This window comes from Elgaria multicarinata, chromosome 7 (genome assembly GCF_023053635.1).
Source record: "Elgaria multicarinata webbii isolate HBS135686 ecotype San Diego chromosome 7, rElgMul1.1.pri, whole genome shotgun sequence".
NCBI classification, from domain to species: domain Eukaryota; kingdom Metazoa; phylum Chordata; class Lepidosauria; order Squamata; family Anguidae; genus Elgaria; species Elgaria multicarinata.
The window spans coordinates 97,453,862-97,470,806 of NC_086177.1; the positions used below are offsets into that span (position 1 = coordinate 97,453,862).

Genomic DNA, 16,945 nt, shown 5'->3' on the forward strand with positions numbered 1-16,945 from the left:
AGGTAAATTCTCATAGCAATCACTTGGCACAGCGTTAAACTTTGAGCACTTGTAGCAGTAACCGACAGCATTGCCACTCAGTGGCTACAGGTCATCTTAGGGGTAAAGAACAGACAGGCTAGACAACTAAAGACAAAGATTAAGCTCTTCTAGATTACCGTCCATTGTTTTGTTTTGTAAGTAGTACAGCAGAATGCTGGGCATGGCATTGATGAAAGAAAACAACTGGGGGACAGTGAAGTACTTCACATGAAGCAGCACAGTTAACCCACTTAGTAGTCATATTAAGAGATTACAAATTTCTGACGTAGCCATTCACTATGTCAATTAGATAGGAACATGGGAAGCTATTTGTCCATCTAGACTGTCTACGCTGACTGGCACCGACTCTTCAGCATCTCTGACAGAGGTCTTTTCCATCACTCCCTAACTGATCCTTTTACTTGGAGATGCCAGCAAATGAATTTGGGACCTTCTGCATGCAAGCCATGTGCTGTACCATCAGTTATAGTCCCTCCCCGTAGATATACTTACAACAACAGATTTTCTCTGGAAATTTATATTGTTGATACAGACCACCTGGTGGGTTGTGCTGAGAAGAGACAGAAGGGGAAATAATTTCACATAAGGATCTTAACAAATATAAACTCGCAGAAAACAAGAAAAAGTTGCTAAAGAAAAAGAATAGTTGCTAGCTCACCTCCCTGACTAAACCCATGGGTCACATCATATTTTTTAGATGTGGATCTTGCAGAACACTACCTTGGAAAGAATTATTCACTTTCAACAAATGACTAATGTTGGACGAACAGTATTTTCACCACCGTCGCATTTTTAAGAAGAAAGCTAACACTAAGTAACACATTCAATACTGTGATAAACACCAAGAATATATGACAGTATAAACATACTAAACAGATATTGACCTGGTTCACATATAGCAATCCATTATTTTAAAAACTGATGTGTTGTGATACATGAGTGGGAGAGAACAGGTGTGATACCTGCAGCATGCCCACCTCTTCCACTTTTACTCCAGAACCCATCACTGGCTTCTTTGTAGGTTGTGGAGCATGACAGCTGAAGCCAGACAGCTGGGTTGTTTAGGAGCTAAACCACTGAACACTTAATCCAACAACAAACCATAGATTTTTAAAACCTTCCTGTTGTCCCAGTCCTGATCAGCCAACTGCAAACACACATTTCTTGTATCCTCTAGTTTTGCCCCAAGTTCTTCTATCTTCTGTCTCTTCACAGTACAACTGGATGGGGCAAAACCCAAATCCAAGTAGACTTCCATAATGTTTTATGCTGTTCTGATGTCAAGGGGACACCATAATACATGAAAGAACTAGTTAGATTGACAAACTAGTTAAACTAAGGTAATAGAAATTAATTTTAAACCCCACATCCATAATAGTAGTCTACATAAAAATATTCAACTGATTTAATATCACATTGCATGACACATTTACATGTATCAGAAAGAAATCAATGATGCAATCTCCCTACATTTTTATGGAACTGGCTTATAGAATATAACTGCTTGTTAAAATACAACTTCAATGGCTTTCCAGTTTACCCAGAACTTTTAAAATATCAACCTTCAGCAAATGTGTCCATTTGGACTCTGGCCAACTTTATCAGTTTTAAAAATATCAAACTATGGTCATAAGAAAAGAAACAGTATGAGATACTTATAATTTATAAGGTCTTGGGCTCTCAAATCCCTTGTCGCTTTTCTTCCTGTTCATCATGAATAGCAGCACTGAATCTTCATAAAAATCAGACACACATCATCACCACCATCCTCATTAGGAAACTTTTCAAAGGTATTTTTAATTCTTCCTTTCTTGGCAAGTTCCTTCTCATTAAAGATCTTTCACCAGTAAATCTTGGAATACCCCAAAGAGATATCCAAAGAGGCAGCATTACCCATTAAAAAATAGTGCAGTCTTCAGAATGTAAATATAACAGAATGAAGGAGATATTTAGAGTTTCTCTAAATCTGAAAGCTACTAATACTGATCTCTTAAACTAGGATATTTGCATATTATGCTCAATGCCTGCGGTGCATCTTATAGACAGTTTATGAGGAAGGGAATCATATCTAGAAAGAGAGCTTCTATCTAGATTAATGGATGGCAGTTGTTGGAACTCTATCTGTGGATAGAAGTTCTGTGGGCCTTTCACTGGGTAGTGCAAAAAGAGATCTCTGTCTTGGAAGAGATAGCAGCTTCTGGAGGTACGTGATTGACCCGAGGATATGCTTCCAGAATAAACAGGTTATTGTTGCATCTGATATCTGGAGAAAAGGACAATAACTAATAAGCAATCTTCTTGGCTCAATTGAGGAGAGAGAATCTGGACCAAGTTAGGATGTATGTCTGCTGCTAAGCCTCTCAGGCTAATCGTAAGGGTATCTAGCTAGGTTTAATACTACAGCCTTTATAACAAAGACTGGTTATTGCTGCTGTTCCCTTTATGCAGGAGGGAACGCCAACAACAACACGCACAGCCCTCTTGGCTTAACCTGCTGGTAAACACCTGTCTTAAGTAGGAAACATGGCTACTGCCAAGGCTTCTGTAAAGGTCTAGAGCTAGAGTAACACTGGCAGATGATCGAAGCTATCCAGAATGGGAGTACTGTCCATAGCAGGATGAGAGGCTCCTGTTTACAAAAGCTATGTTGCTGAAAAGGAGAGTAGAATAAGATTGGGGATACTGAAGCTTAAGCTACAATTGGGGTGGAGGGAAGGGCAGCTCCAGGGTCTCTCCAGCGGAAATATGAGGGTCAGGGAGGAAGCTTGCTCTGAGGCAGGGTCTGCAGTCCTTCAAGTACAGGCGACGCTTTCGTCTTGAGGTCCAACAAGTAGGCACGGCTGCCCTATTAAGCGGAACGCTGCTTGCCCTCAGGAGAAACGAGGGCTTTTCAGGCGGGTCGATATTCTGCGGGGCAGAGACGGGCCGAAGTTCTCTGCCCAGGGCGACGGCGATTATGCACGACTTGGCTGGGAGCGCCTTGCTAGAACTGGCGGGACGTCTCCTCCTACGGCTGCCGAGGAAAGTCTGCACTGAAGCGGCTGAGGCGAGAAGCTCCGAACAGACGGGGCTCCCCTTTCTCTTGCCCGACCGGCTGAATGTGAACGGGCGCAAGCCCCCCACGCGCGCGCTCTCCTTAGGCCCCTTCCACACACTCAATCCACAACTCGGCTTCAGTGGACACGGCCGCCATTTTGTTTGAAACCTCTGACTTCCCGTCATAGGTCATAGGTCACCCGTCATCTTCGGTTATTATAATATAGCGTACGGGTGAGGTGTTTTTTATTATTATTTTCAGATTTGGAGACACAGCTGCCTAAGAGATTATCTGAAGAAGAAGAAAAAATGACGAGACGAGGAAAAGGATTTTTTAAAAAATATTTGCATGCGCTAGCGAAGCGCATGCGCTCCAACGAGGGGGGAAGGCAGGTTCGCGGAACGGAAGTACGCGCGATGTCACTGGCGGGTGGAATCGTCTCTATGGTTTCCAATTTGCTTTGGGAACTTATCCCACGCCAAGGTAAGGCTTCAGGCTGGATGGCCGGGACTAATTTCTCCCTTGCACGCAGGCGCGGTGAATCCCCGCAAGCTGATACTAGCAAGAGGGGGTGAAATAAAACCGTCCTGCGAGATGAGTTTACGAAGTTCTCTTTCTATAAACTTCTTGTAGAGCGGACTCCTCCCTGGTACCCAAGCTGGCTGGGGGATTCTGGAAGTTGTAGTCCAACACCTTTGGAGGCCACCAAGTAGAGGAAAAGATGTTATAGAAGCTTCGTGTCAGTTAAATGAGCAGCTCTGCTGGATCAGACCAAAGACCAGTTCAGATTAGAGTTCTGTTTCCCATAGACGCCAACCAGATATCTACAGCAAGCTCACAAATATGACCCTCCTGCTCATGCTCCCTGGCAGCTGGCACTGAGAGGCATCCTGGTCCAGCATTGTTTTTCTCACAGTGGCCAACAAATACTTCTGGGAAGCCCACAATCATGTAAAAGAAGGTTCAAGCTCCCCAACTACTAACACACAGTAGTATGCTGCCTCTGAATCAACTAATAATGCCAACATTATTAGTAGCTGTTAATAGATCTCATCCTCCCACCGCTTCATAATTTTGTCTACTCCCCTAATGTATATAGCATTTTACAGAAAAGCATATGCAAAAAGACAGTTCCCTGCCCCCAAGGAGCTCACAATGTGGGTTTTGACAGTGTGGGAAACAACAGAGAGAGGGAGGAAGATGGAGCCAAGGGTAACCAGTAGTTGTACATGTAGTTCGGTTTAATTTCAGTATGAGAGCTAAGGGGTTATGCCAAAGGACTAAAAGCAAGTAGATTTTGAAGCGGTGGCGTCATTTAGATGTTTTGGAAATGAGTGCCAGGCAGCAAGGGCAGAGTGATTTAGGGCACCATCCCATGCATAGAATCACAGAATAGCAGAGTTGGAAGTGGCCTACAAGGCCATCGAGTCCAACCCCCTGCTCAGTGCAGGAATCTTATTTATTTATTTATTACATTTTTATACCGCCCAATAGCCGAAGCTCTCTGGGCGGTTCACAAAAATTAAAACCATAATAAAACAACCAACAGGTTAAGAGCACAAATACAAAATACAGTATAAAAGCACAACAAGGATAAAACCACGCAGCAAAATTGATATAAGATTAAAATACAGAGTTAAAACAGTAAAATTTAAATTTAAGTTAAAATTAAGTGTTAAAATGCTGAGTGAATAAAAAGGTCTTCAGCTGGCGACGAAAGGAGTATAGTGTAGGCGCCAGGCTGACCTCTCTGGGGAGCTCATTCCACAACTGGGGTGCCACAGCGGAGATAGCCCTCCTCCTAGTAGCCACCTGCCTCACTTCCTTTGGCAGGGGCTCACGGAGAAGGGCCCCTGTAGATGATCTTAAGGTCCAGACAGGTACATATGGGAGGAGAATCCACCCTAAAGCATCTCTGACAGATGGTTGTCCAGCTGCCTCTTGAATGCCTCTAGTGTGAGAGAGCCCACAATCTTCCTAGGTAACTGGTTCCATTGTCGTACTGCTCTAACAGCCGGAATCTGGCTTCTTGTAACTTGAGCCCGTTATTCTGTGTCCTGCACTCTGGGAGGTTCTAGAAGAGATCCTGGCCCTCCTCTGTGTGACCACCTTTTATGTATTTGAAGAGTGCTATCATGTCTCCCCTCAAACTTCTCTTCTCAAGGCTAAACATGCCCAGTTCTTTCAGTCTCTCTTCGTAGGGCTTTGTTTCCAGACCCCTGATCATCCTGGTTACCCTCCTCTGTTTTCATGTTTAGTCAGAAAAATGTCCTACAACTCCCAGCATTCCCTAGCCAGCAGGGAGTTGTAGAACTTTTTTCTGTCTAAACATGAATAGTTTTGTACCCTTAAGGTTGTACGAAGTAGGCCCCTAAAACCCTCTGCTCTGCTCCAAACTGCTCCTGGAAAATTAGCAGATGACCCTTATCATATTACTATACCAATTTATGCTGTTGACACAAAAGAAGAGGGTTTTTTTGCTTCTGAACTTCTAATACAGCCTTATTATTTATTTATTTATTTATTTATTTATAGATCGTTCCAGAGGGTTTGAAGAAAGTATTTGTCCATTTCGAACTTTCCCAGACAAATCAGTTTTATCTGCAAAATTCTATTCAAGAATTTCAATACATTCTAATATTGTTCCATACTTAATAGAAGATATTTGAGATTTTAAATAGTGACAAAAATTGCTGATAAATCTCAACATCCCCCTTCCCAAATTTGAGCCACCAGTAGCCAGTCTGTAAGGTATCTTCTCCTCTTAGTCAGTGTTGCTTCCTATGAAATGGGTCTTCTAGAATTATAAACTTTGAGTCCATTCTGCATTGAAGAACGAGCGTATTTTGTCAGCAGCGTACCAATTGTTTGCTTCTCTGAACATAAGTCCCTGAAAAACAGAATACATGCACTCATTATGCAACTTCAAAAGCCATTTAACAGGACTGCTTCCATTGTCTTAAGTCCCAAACTAACCCAAGTTAAATTATCGATTCATCAGCCAAGTATGACAATGCATCGTTTCGACCAACAGACATACTGGAACAATTACGGGCAGGGGAAACAAAGAACAAAGGGTTGTGGGAAAGGTTACAAAAGGAAATGAAGAAACCGAGTGAGAGCAAGATCATGAAGAGGTTTGAAAATAAGGGGGGTTAACTAAATTTTAGGCTGCAAATTTAATCCATGTGACTGGTTTGCGAAGCCAACAAAGTAATTTGGGGTGCAATCCTATGCATGTTTAGACACACACACACACTATAACTCTCAGCATTATAACTCTCAGCATACCCTAGCCAGCGAAGTGGATTGTTCTGCTAATAGAATTCAACACATACAACTAGACCATTGTGGGAGAGGAGAAGATTAGTGAAAAGACCTTTGCAGTATTATGGGTGGGAATTAACCACTGCATATTTTAACAACGGGATCATTAGAAATTGGTGAGCTTTTAGCAACATTGTTGAGAGAGGACTGTTTCAGCAACTGAAAGAATCTGAGATGTGAAGGGGAAAAAATCCAGAGATTATAGCTAACAACACTATCAATGGAATGAGAAAAGGCTTGGAATGACAAAATGTCACATACCTGAAAAGATGTTGGCTAGGTGTTGGCTAGGTGTTAAGGTAGAATTGAGTAATATCACACATATAAATGCAAACTGAGGCTTGTGGGATTTGGTTTTCCCAAACGAGTCGTATACAAATGCAAAAGAAAAAGAAGGACTGACCCTACTGGTACACCAGCAAAATGAGAGGATTGCAGGAGGCTAAAAAAGTTTCAGTATCAGTCATATAGATCCAAATGCAACGTGAGACAACAATCAAGTATGTTTGAGATGCTGTAAGGTCCAGCATAGATAAGCCTAAAGGGTAAAGCCTCTTGGTCCGTCTACAGAAGCACATTTGTGCTACTTACTGTATATACGGAGCTATTTCGGCTTCTGTCCATTTCTCCCTAGTGCTGAACAAGCTGTTAAATCTTTCCTGGTTATCTTCCGGTAAGTCTTCAACGTTTAGCAAGAAGATGGTCTCTGGTCTGGAGGAATGATCCACAAGAGCCAAACCCTTAAATAAATAAAATATAGGGGGGAACATTTCAGCACATATGTATTATTACATATTTGTGTGTGATTTTTTTAAAAAATTGTGCTTTTATGGTTTAAAATTTTTTATATTGATTTTTAATATTCGATGTTTTTCATCTTTACAAACCACCCAGAGAGCTTTGGCTATGGGGCGGTATATAAATGTAAATAATAATTAATAATCCTCCCTTCCTCAAAGGGGCTCAGGGTGCACATGGACCTCCCATCCCCTCTGCATCCTCACAACAATCCTTTGAGGTAGATTAGGAAGAAAGATAGTGGCTGGCCCATACATAACTTGATGGGTAGGGAATTTGGTCTCCCTGGTCTTAGTTTGTAGAGTTCTTCTGCCTGTCAGCATATATTCCACATCCCACCAAAGGTAGTTTTATGGGTGTAAAATTACCAGTTTCATATTACCTTTAACTGGTCCTGTCTAGTTGTCATTCCTTCAGGGACACTTTGCTGCCAAACCTCTTGGAATTCTGAGAGGCTGAATTTAATTGAGTTTTGTAAGAGCATTTGGGCTATTCCTCTGCATATCTTCTCTTCATTCATTTCAAAGTAAGTTGCGCCTTGTAAGGAATATAAAACACAAGCAACTAATGAAACAAGTTAAGAACAAACAAATCAATTTTTTTTTAAAAAAAATCCTAGCTACTTTAAAAATTACACAGTTTGGACAGATTTCAAGAAGTAGATTAAGCCTGGGTCTGCCCCTAATAACATATAACCACCAGGAAAGGGGTGTGTATGTCCAATTTTTAAGGCAAAAGGGACCCACGTGTTAGGATGCTAACCACTATTACTCCCCTTGTACTCTGCCCCCTCATCCCAAGCAGGTGGGGCAAACTCAGGTTTAAAAAAGATGATTCAATCAGCATATGTGTTGGTAAACCTTATAGGCAGGTATTTTATATTTCCGTAATAGCAACTGTGTTTCAAAGCATGGGTATCCCCGAAATTTTTCAATGGGGAACGGTATATAAATATTCTAAATAAATAAATATATGACATGTTTGGGGGACAGATATGCACTTCTGCTATTCATACGTCTTCATTTGTATTCACACTATTTTCATTTTTGTCTATCACTTTGTATTTGTACATTTTGTACGTCACCTACTTATTTAGGTGTTTTTTATCATTATTATTGTTGTTAATTTAAAACATGCACTCACTGAGGTAACTTACCTTCGTCTATGCATTTCCGTCCATAACTCACAAGAATGTGTTCTATCATTTCCCTGGAACAAACATGTATCTATTTTTAGTATACTAAAGTAATTACATTACTGCAGGCTAGAGAATGTGGCCACCTCCATTGATCCTCATAATTCTTCTAGTTCAGCCTTCCTCAACCTGGGGCGCTCCAGATGTGTTGGACTACAACTCCCAGAATGCCCAGCTGGCTGGGGCATTCTGGGAGTTGTAGTCCAACACATCTGGAGTGCCCCAGGTTGAGGAAGGCTGTTCTAGTTGGACAAAACAACTGCCCTTTCATATGTTATGACAAATATTTAAGATATTTGCAAGTTTACAGTGCAGTATTGCTTTGAAGTGGTGGGGTGGGGTACCCATTCTGAAGACTTCATGCACCAGCAGAGCACTGGGTGTACTCCCTGGTAGTGGACTTTCAGTGGAGGGAGTTCACCACTGACTTGTTTTCCTCATTTCATTAATGCAACCTTCCCCAACCTGGTGCCTTCCTGGTGTTTTGGACTTCAACCCCCAGCATTCTTGACCATTAACTATGCCAATTGAGACTGATGGGAGTTGAAGTCCAAAACATCTGGAGGGCATCAGGGCCGGATCTACACTAGTCTTATAACGTTGCTAGTGTCCCTTTCTAACGTGGTTCTCTGTATCGGTTCTCTGTAGCTGTAACGTTACTGCAGGGCACATTGTTAAATCCTTTCGTTGCTGGGTTTGCTCCGCCCACTGCCTGCCTCATTCCTAGCCAGCAGTGCAGGGCAAGTCATAAGCACACACAAATCCCTCCCTCCCAAAACATCTTAACACAAGTCCAAGGGAATTGCCTGAATGCACAAGAGCCAGTCACTTTGCTGAAGCTAAGCAGGGTTGGGTCTGGTCAGAATTTGGATGGGAGACCAAATTGAAAAGTTTTAGCAGCAGCCGCATTTACGCCCCGCTGGTCATGAGTTTTGGGCTTTGGACCCTTGTTAATTTTCCTGCAGGGAGCTACAGCTCCTTTGCAAAGAGGGGGGAAATGTTTTTTAAAAAATCGTAAAAAATCAACCGATGACCCAATCTGATTCAAATTTTAAGGCAGGATGCATGGGAGTACTTCACAATAAAAGCAGATTCTAAGGTGGAAAACTTCTGAGTCCTTTGCACACAATTGTCAGTGACTGCACAGTATAAGGCTGGTGTGATTTATCTGCTATAGCAGATAAGATAGCAAACGGGCGAAGGAAGGAGAACAGGAAGTGGGCGGAGCAAACTCAGCAGCTCTGGGTTGCGAAAGGAGAATTACCGGTAGGACAAGGCACACGAATCTGCAGCCGCGCTGGAACTAAGAAACAGAACCTGTAAGTATGACTCATTTACAACGTTGGAGACCCAGGGTCACGTGACGCTATGCGTCACAGTAACCCATTCAAAGCGTTAGAATAACACCAGTGTAGATTCCCACCAGGTTGGGGAATGCTATGTTTGTATTTTCTGTCAACTGGGATGGCATCCCACAACCCCATTATTCAGTGATACAAGAGTAGGGAAAATCCACTAAGGGTGAAGGTAGAGATGATGCTAAAATGCATGATTCCAAACTATGTCAAAAGTGGGTTTTTTTAAAAAAAAAAATCTAGTAGATGTGGGGAGGAGGGGACCACAATTTTCATCAGTATTGCAGCCTCAGGATTTCTTCCCCAGCCACAATCCTGGTGAAAATCCCACCACCTGGCATGACTATTAGCCCAAAGTGAGTTTTCCTTCCTACATCTCATAGCTACACTGGGAAAGGGGGGGGGGGGGATTTTCACGGGAATCACAGCTGGAGAGTGAAGGTTCAAGTCTTTCTCCCGGTAAGAGTTAGGGCCACCCACCTACTTGCTATTAATTTAAAAAAAAACTTAAGTGTTTTCTAATGGCACACTTAACATCACATCTAGTTTGGGCCCAAACCTGCACTGTATGGTTCTGAGCATACAAACAGTTGAAATGGCATGTTATACCCAACAGAATGAGGGCACTTTCACAACTCAAAATATGGAGGTGAGCCCCATTATTCCGGAATGAAATGTTGCCGGACATTTTTATGTAGTTATTAGCAAACAAACTTACTTAGGTTTTATGTAGGAATCAACAAAAGAACGTACTTAGGTTCTAGGGGTCCAAGCTCTTGAAGACAGGTACTTAAAGGAACCTTGCTGAATGGCCAGGACTCTGTATATATCAGCTGAGTTACATGGTTCAACAATTTCATTTCATAATCAAAGTCTAAAATCCTCCAATATCCTGTGAAGCAGAGAAACAAGGCTTAAAGAAACTGTAATCAGCAAAATCAAGTTAATTTTGTAAAATTGCTCCAACGAAGGTATTTCGACAAGCAGGCTTTGACCTTACACATATTTTTTTTTAAAAGAGAGGAAAACTACCTCGGTTCTTATACAGTACCTGTTGTTAAGACAGGGGCTGTAGAGCACTCCATGCACTGTAGAGATCTTTTGCATCACTGGCTACAGAAGATTATCTCTACATGTGCAGCCAAATGGTGATCAAGATTACAGCCTATTTACTTTGACCCACGGAACTCAATGGGAGCTTTTAAGAACTGAACCCAACTTTACACAACTCTCAACTGAATTGTTTCCTGGTCACAACTGTGTGTGAGACAGACATTGGGAGGGCCATAGCTCACTTGGGAGGTGCTGCAGCTCAGTACTAGATCACATGCTTTGCATGCAGAAGGTTCCAAGTTCAATCCCCAACATTTCCAACTAGGTCTAGGAGATCTTGCCTGAAACCTGGAGAGCCACTGCCAGTCAATGTCAACAGTACTGGGCTTGATGGGTCAGTGTTCTGACGTAGTATAAGGCTGCTTCCTATTTTGCACAGCACAAAACCTGGGTTTTAATTAAAAATATAATACTCCAAGGTGATTAAAATAAAGTGGAGCAGGAATAAAGTAATGCTCTGTTATATTGCTACATAATGCAACTTTCCGCAATCATCACAATCACTGTGGTCAGTCAAAATGACATATGGCACAAGAGGCCACACAAGTCTTAATGAAAGTGGAATTAGTGCGCAAACCTAAGCATGTTTAACCCGAACAAAATCCTGGAATGCTGGGCATTGTAGCACTTCTTTTCTGTCCAAACATGCATAGCATTGTGCCCTTCACTGTCAAGAAATCTAGAAATTTATAAGACTCCATGCAAGCAATTTTAACCCACTTCCTATTTTGTGGACCTTTTCAACGTGACAATGCAGTAGAATTAAGTAAGGCAACCTTTAAGGCTTGGCAACTGTTGCTTTTCACTAGTGAGGAAGTCCATTAGATGTTTAGGGAGAAAGCAATGCAAAGTGACTCCACATATATAATATAACCAATGTGTTCTCCCTTTATAGAGACAAATACCTTTAACTTGACATGCTTTTAGAACCTCCAGTTGATGCATTATTTCTTCCTCACTGGCTTGGACCTGATCTAGTAAGTCTTCTGTTGTATACTAAAGAAGGCAAACAGAACACAAAAAAGTATTAAGCTGACATTGACTTCCTTGCTAGACTCTATTACCATATAACTCTATAAAGCTCCGGGTACGCTGATAGCACCATATAAATAAGCATTTATAATATCATATATAAAGCCAGTGCTTGACACTTTTCGCAGGCCTCCAACACAATCTACAGCTGGGGTAAGGACCCTGTGGCACTCCAAATCCCATCAGCTTCAGCCAGCATGCTCAGTAGTCAGGAATAATGGGGACTGCAATCCAACAACATCTGAAGGGCCAAAGGTTCCCTACCGCAATTGTCTGTGAGCCAAAAGAAAACAGAACTCAGAAAGTGGCTATGCAGATAGAAGCAACTGTATTCTCAACAGCAAGGGTAGCTGGAACTGCCAGGGGGAGAGAGCAGATTTAGCCTTCACCTCCAGTGATTTCCTCTCAAGTCCACCCCTTCACTTTCCTCTGTATGAATGAAAAAAAATCTGTACAATCCTATGGGAGAGAAATGGCACACTTGGGAACATGGTATAGTAAGGACAAAACGTGCCACATTTCCCTTGGTTGCTCAGCTCTCACTGATAGGGATCCCATAGAGAGGTACATAGGTGTGTGAGAGAAAGAGAAAGAGAAAGAGGGAGAGAATGGGCCCATTCAGAAGACACATTAAACCATGGCTTTAACCACAGTGGTTAAGGCTTTTTGCTTTATTCACCATGGTTAAAGCTGTGTCTTCTGAACACATCTTGGCTTTCTGGCTTAACCACCATGGTTAAAACCATGGTTTAAGGCGTCTTCTGAACAGGGCCAATATGTCTTGCTCTCATACTGCATAAAGATACATTACTCTCACACCAGGTCCTTGCAGCATGTAAGTCCTATCTCTGCACATGCCTCATTTTGACATGCAAAAATTAAAATAAACACCTTCCCAGGCTAAGTATTTAAAACCAACATTTTTTCCCACTAACACCAGTGGTTTTGCTTTACATGTTATAGAGAGAAGGTCCTCCTTGGAGAGGTTTCTTCCTTGGTTCGATTCCTAAGGGTATTAACCCAGCCTTGCTGAACAACATATCCACTGGTCTTATTGTTATGGGGTCCTTCTGGTACTTTAGGAAACTAACCTTTTCATGTGTAAAGCATAAGACTTTAAGAGCTAGTACTGGCTAAGGCAGAGGTGGGGAACCAATAGAGGGCCACCCCACTTAGCCTTATAAGCCTTTCCTTCCAGGCCTCGCCCACTCCCCTTGCCCGTACTGCAGCCCCGTTTCCCCCACAGCACAGCTGTTGCCTGCCAATCAGCAGAGGGAGATTGGCAGAAAACAGCTGAGCAGGGGGGAAGAGGGGGATTGGCTGTACTGACGTCCTGATGAACGAAGCGATTGCTCTCTTTCTCCATCGGGAAGCCCTGGAAGGAAACATGATCCTAATGTACAGATGCGTATGAATAGGGAGGAGTGTGAGGATGTACATAGGTGTGAATGGGTGCATGTGTGGATGGATGAGTGTGGCCCTCTCACCCACTACCGGCACACGGTAGATTACACCTGGAACTCTACACATACAGAAATGTGGCCCTAGTGCTGAAAAGGGTTCTCCACCTCTGGGATAAGGAACCGCTATAAATCAGAAGTACATGATACATCTCTTTCATTAGGTGACCTTAGGCAAGCCACTGTCCCCGTCCTCCTTCAGCTTCCATGTCTGCTATATGGGAAGAATAGTACAGATATATCATACCAGATTAGTGCAAGGTAGTCCAGTATCAGAGGACACTCTCCAACAGTTATTACCCTGCGATGATTATTACCGTGCAATGATTCAATTGCTTCATTTCTATTCTTGCACAAAATCCGTCTATATTATACCGTTTTTAAAGCTGCTGCATCTTTTTCTAGCTGATTTTCCACCCACCCATCTCTTATTTTTACCTTTGATTTAGTCGAAGCTCTCTCTTTCTCACTGTCCGGACCTTCATAAGGGTTTTCCATTAGAAGTTTCCTGAGTTTCTTTAATTTAGGCCGACATCTTCTTAGTTCCCAGAAATTATTGGAAAAACCTGCAATCTACAGCAAGAATCCTTATTGGAATTGGTCATGATTAATTTGTAAATTTGGGACTTGCAGACAGAACTCCACTGATAAGCAACAGACCTTGTGATAAAAATGGAAGGATTCCCCTCTGTTTTGGGCGTATTAGGTGGTCCTTCAGAATTTCCGTCCTTTGTGTGTATCTGTTCCATTCTCTCTTAACTCATCCTTTGGCATTGCTTTAAAGCAGGAATAGCAAATCTCTGGCCCTCCAGATGTTGGGAAATTGCCATCATCCCTGATCATTGGTTATGCTGGCTGGGGTTGATGGGAATTAGAGTCCAACATCTGGGGGGGGGCATAGATTCCCCACCCCTTGCTTTAATAATTTTAAACACAGCTTTGTTTTCTTACCCTTCCCAACTGCTGACCCTATGCTCATTTTAACAGTGATGTATATTAGGGGAGAAAACAGAATAAGCAGGAGCCAAGAGATCTTAGTCATAAGGCAGCCTTCTGGTTTTCTGCTGAAGGTGGCCTGGCAAATAGGGCAGGGAAATAGCAGCTCCTGTACTTGCATCAAAATGGTAGCTTTCATATGGAAAAAAGCTGTGTTACCTCTGTTTAACCCCCCCCCTCCTTTCTTTATGGAAGTACAGCTCCTGTAAATACAGAATCGTGTTGTTAGCAGGAAAGAAAAGGCTATTTGGTTTGAAAGACTGGGTCATCCACCCACCAAGGTATCAGGCCTAAAGCCACAAAGCTTTTTAGGTTATCTTGAATCAGTCCTTCTCATTCTGCTAACCTAACTCACAGGATTGTTCTAAGGATAAAGTGGGATGGCCCACATGCGTCTTGAATTCCTTGGAAGAAAAGAAGAATACAAATGTGATGGGGGAGGGGAAAACCCTATTTTAAGATAGTTAAGCCCCCTTGCAGTTGGCTCCAGAGAACAATCACACACACTAAATACCTGGGTGTGAAGGATGTTAGAAGTAGGCTTGTCTACACTAAACTGTTCCGGAGTTTCACAGCCAGGTATGAAAAGCAACGTATTAGAGGTATCTGCTATTTTCATGTCATAGGTCTTATCTGTACTGCATAGCACAGCATGTTCATCTCTGTCTCCACGGATCACCAGGCTTTAAAACAAAACAATTATGCATACGTTCAGCACGGCAATAGTTTTAAACGAGCATTTACTTTAAAATAGCACACAAAAAATTACTGAAGAAATGCAGATTTCAATTGTTTGAAGTCTTACATATCAGCGTTATTACAATAAAAGGTTGTGATTTTGATTGTTTCAGGTTAAAAGCAAACGAACAAGCAACCGAAGCCTCTTATTTTCGTTTTTCCAATATTTGCTGGTAACTCTTAGGCCACAATTCAATGAGCTCAGGGTCTCATTTTCTGCCTCAGCACAGAGGCCTCTGGGACATCCTGTCACATTTCCCCAAGATGGGCATCTGCCATATTGCTTTTGGTGTCTGGAAAGCAGCACTTTCTGAAGTCACTACCTATGCCAAATGCAACATGCGAGATGTCACACCTGGCCTGTCAGGTGCTTCTCTCAATGCAAAATGAAAAAACACAGAGGCCTCTTTAGGTGGGCCTCTTTGGCTATGTTCAGGCATAATGCTGAATGGTGGTTTAGCATTATATTCAAACCAGCTCACTGCCTGGGCATGGGGCAAGCCCTTCCCAGCCAAGCTGCCTTAGGGTGGGTGCAATGGCATCATGGCCAGGATGGAGAGGGATGGAGAACTCCCGCTCCCAAGTATCTCAGTCACCAAGGACCATGGCCTCCGGCTTCCTTCCATCTGAAGAAGTCAGTCCAGCCCAAGTACACTTAACTGCATTTGCTAACCTTCCTTCCTATCTGTCTTTGCTAGATATCTCAGTCTATCCTGGTCTCTTCTCCCCACTTGGGGGCTGGGGGCTTTATTCCAAAAAGCAGCATAGAAATGGACTTTTACTTATTCTATTGATTTCCCCACTGTCAAAATTGAAATTGTAAGCACCTGAGAAGGAACCTGCCTTTCTCTCTCTCTTTTAGCTTATAAAACACTTTAAGGGTGAAATCTTATGCACATTTAAATGAAAAAAAAGTCCCACAATTCCCAGCATTCCTTGGAATCCCATTCCTGGGAATTGAAGGGCTCTCCCCCCCCGCCCAATCTAAACATCCATAGGATTGTCCCTTAAAGTATGCTTACATTATTGGGCTGTATAAATAATAACTATCTTACGCTATAACTATTTAAAGGCTCAATAGACATGCCTTATGTGAAAAGAGTTTTTTAAAGTGGGTTTCAGTGCTTTAGCTTTTCCCCAGGTGTTGTCAGACTACAACTCTAACAGCCCCTAACCATTGGCCATGCTAGTTGGGAGTGATGGAAACTGCAGTCCACCAATATCTGGGGGACTAAGATTGGGAAAGCCTTGAAGGATACAATGACAGGTCATGATAAATATCTATAGCTAAATCCAGTGGAGGCTGGTGGCTCCGAGTTTTGTGGGGCTGAAATCCATTCTGAGTTTCAGTTAGACCCAGCCAGAACTCTAAAGGACCTATCCAAGGTGCTGAACCTATTTTGAGGGTTAAAAACCCATTTTGGAGACAGGGTTCAGCAACATAGTTCCTTTAGAGTTCTGGCTGGTTCTGACTGATAGCCAGAATGGATTCACAACCCCACTGAAACCGGTGCCACCAGCCTCCACTGGCTAAATTCAAACCTAGATGAATCACTCTGAAGAGGAACGTATCGCAGGATATTGATCCTCCACGTCGCCAGGGGTCGCTGTCAATCATTTAAGCCCGTGCCTTGCCCCGCCCGAACGCAAGAGGGCGTTGCCGCATGCGCGCGCACGTACCTTCGCCCCGCCTCCAACTCGGCGCAAAGGTCCGGCTCCAACTGTAGAAGGCAACACTCCGCGGCGTCTGCCTGGGCGCTAAAGCTGAGGCACTGCACGACGGGAAGCAGCTCCTCCGGGTTCACTTTAGCGACGTGCAGCGTGGCCTCCACTTCTTCGCGGCTCCGCATCT

General features: G+C 42.9%; 2 protein-coding genes across 2 annotated transcripts in view; both read right to left on the minus strand.

Moving 5' to 3' along the window:
- The window catches only part of TAF2 (TATA-box binding protein associated factor 2), a 60,464-nt gene extending 57,234 nt beyond the window's left edge, over positions 1 to 3,230 (minus strand). The window contains exons 1-2 of the mRNA XM_063131083.1: positions 1,701 to 3,230; positions 535 to 588 (exon numbers count right to left, since the gene is read on the minus strand). Coding sequence (XP_062987153.1) covers positions 535 to 588; positions 1,701 to 1,757 — 111 coding nt within the window. The 5' untranslated portion in view covers positions 1,758 to 3,230. The remainder of the gene's footprint in view (positions 1 to 534; positions 589 to 1,700) is intronic.
- A 2,399-nt stretch (positions 3,231 to 5,629) lies between these two features.
- On the minus strand, positions 5,630 to 16,943 carry DSCC1 (DNA replication and sister chromatid cohesion 1). Its single transcript, XM_063129909.1, has 9 exons — positions 16,774 to 16,943; positions 14,870 to 15,038; positions 13,798 to 13,932; positions 11,773 to 11,863; positions 10,508 to 10,646; positions 8,361 to 8,413; positions 7,587 to 7,741; positions 6,998 to 7,146; positions 5,630 to 5,969 (listed from the first exon to the last, which is right to left on the minus strand). The coding sequence occupies exons 1-9, from the start codon at positions 16,941 to 16,943 to the stop codon at positions 5,861 to 5,863; spliced, it is 1,170 nt and encodes a 389-aa protein (XP_062985979.1). The 3' UTR covers positions 5,630 to 5,860.
- Between the last annotated feature and the right edge of the window lie 2 nt (positions 16,944 to 16,945).

Bases quoted from the DNA above. Each gene is read 5' to 3' on its own strand.
- DSCC1 (XM_063129909.1), bottom strand. From the start codon at position 16,943: ATGCGGAGCCGCGAAGAAGTGGAGGCCACGCTGCACGTCGCTAAAGTG. The intron at 15,039-16,773 runs GTACGTGCGCGC...TTTGTTTTAAAG, and splicing joins GAGTTGGAGGCGGGGCGAAG to CCTGGTGATCCGTGGAGACA. The intron at 7,147-7,586 runs GTAATATGAAAC...TATTTATTTAAG, and splicing joins CTAGACAGGACCAGTTAAAG to GGTTTGGCTCTTGTGGATCA.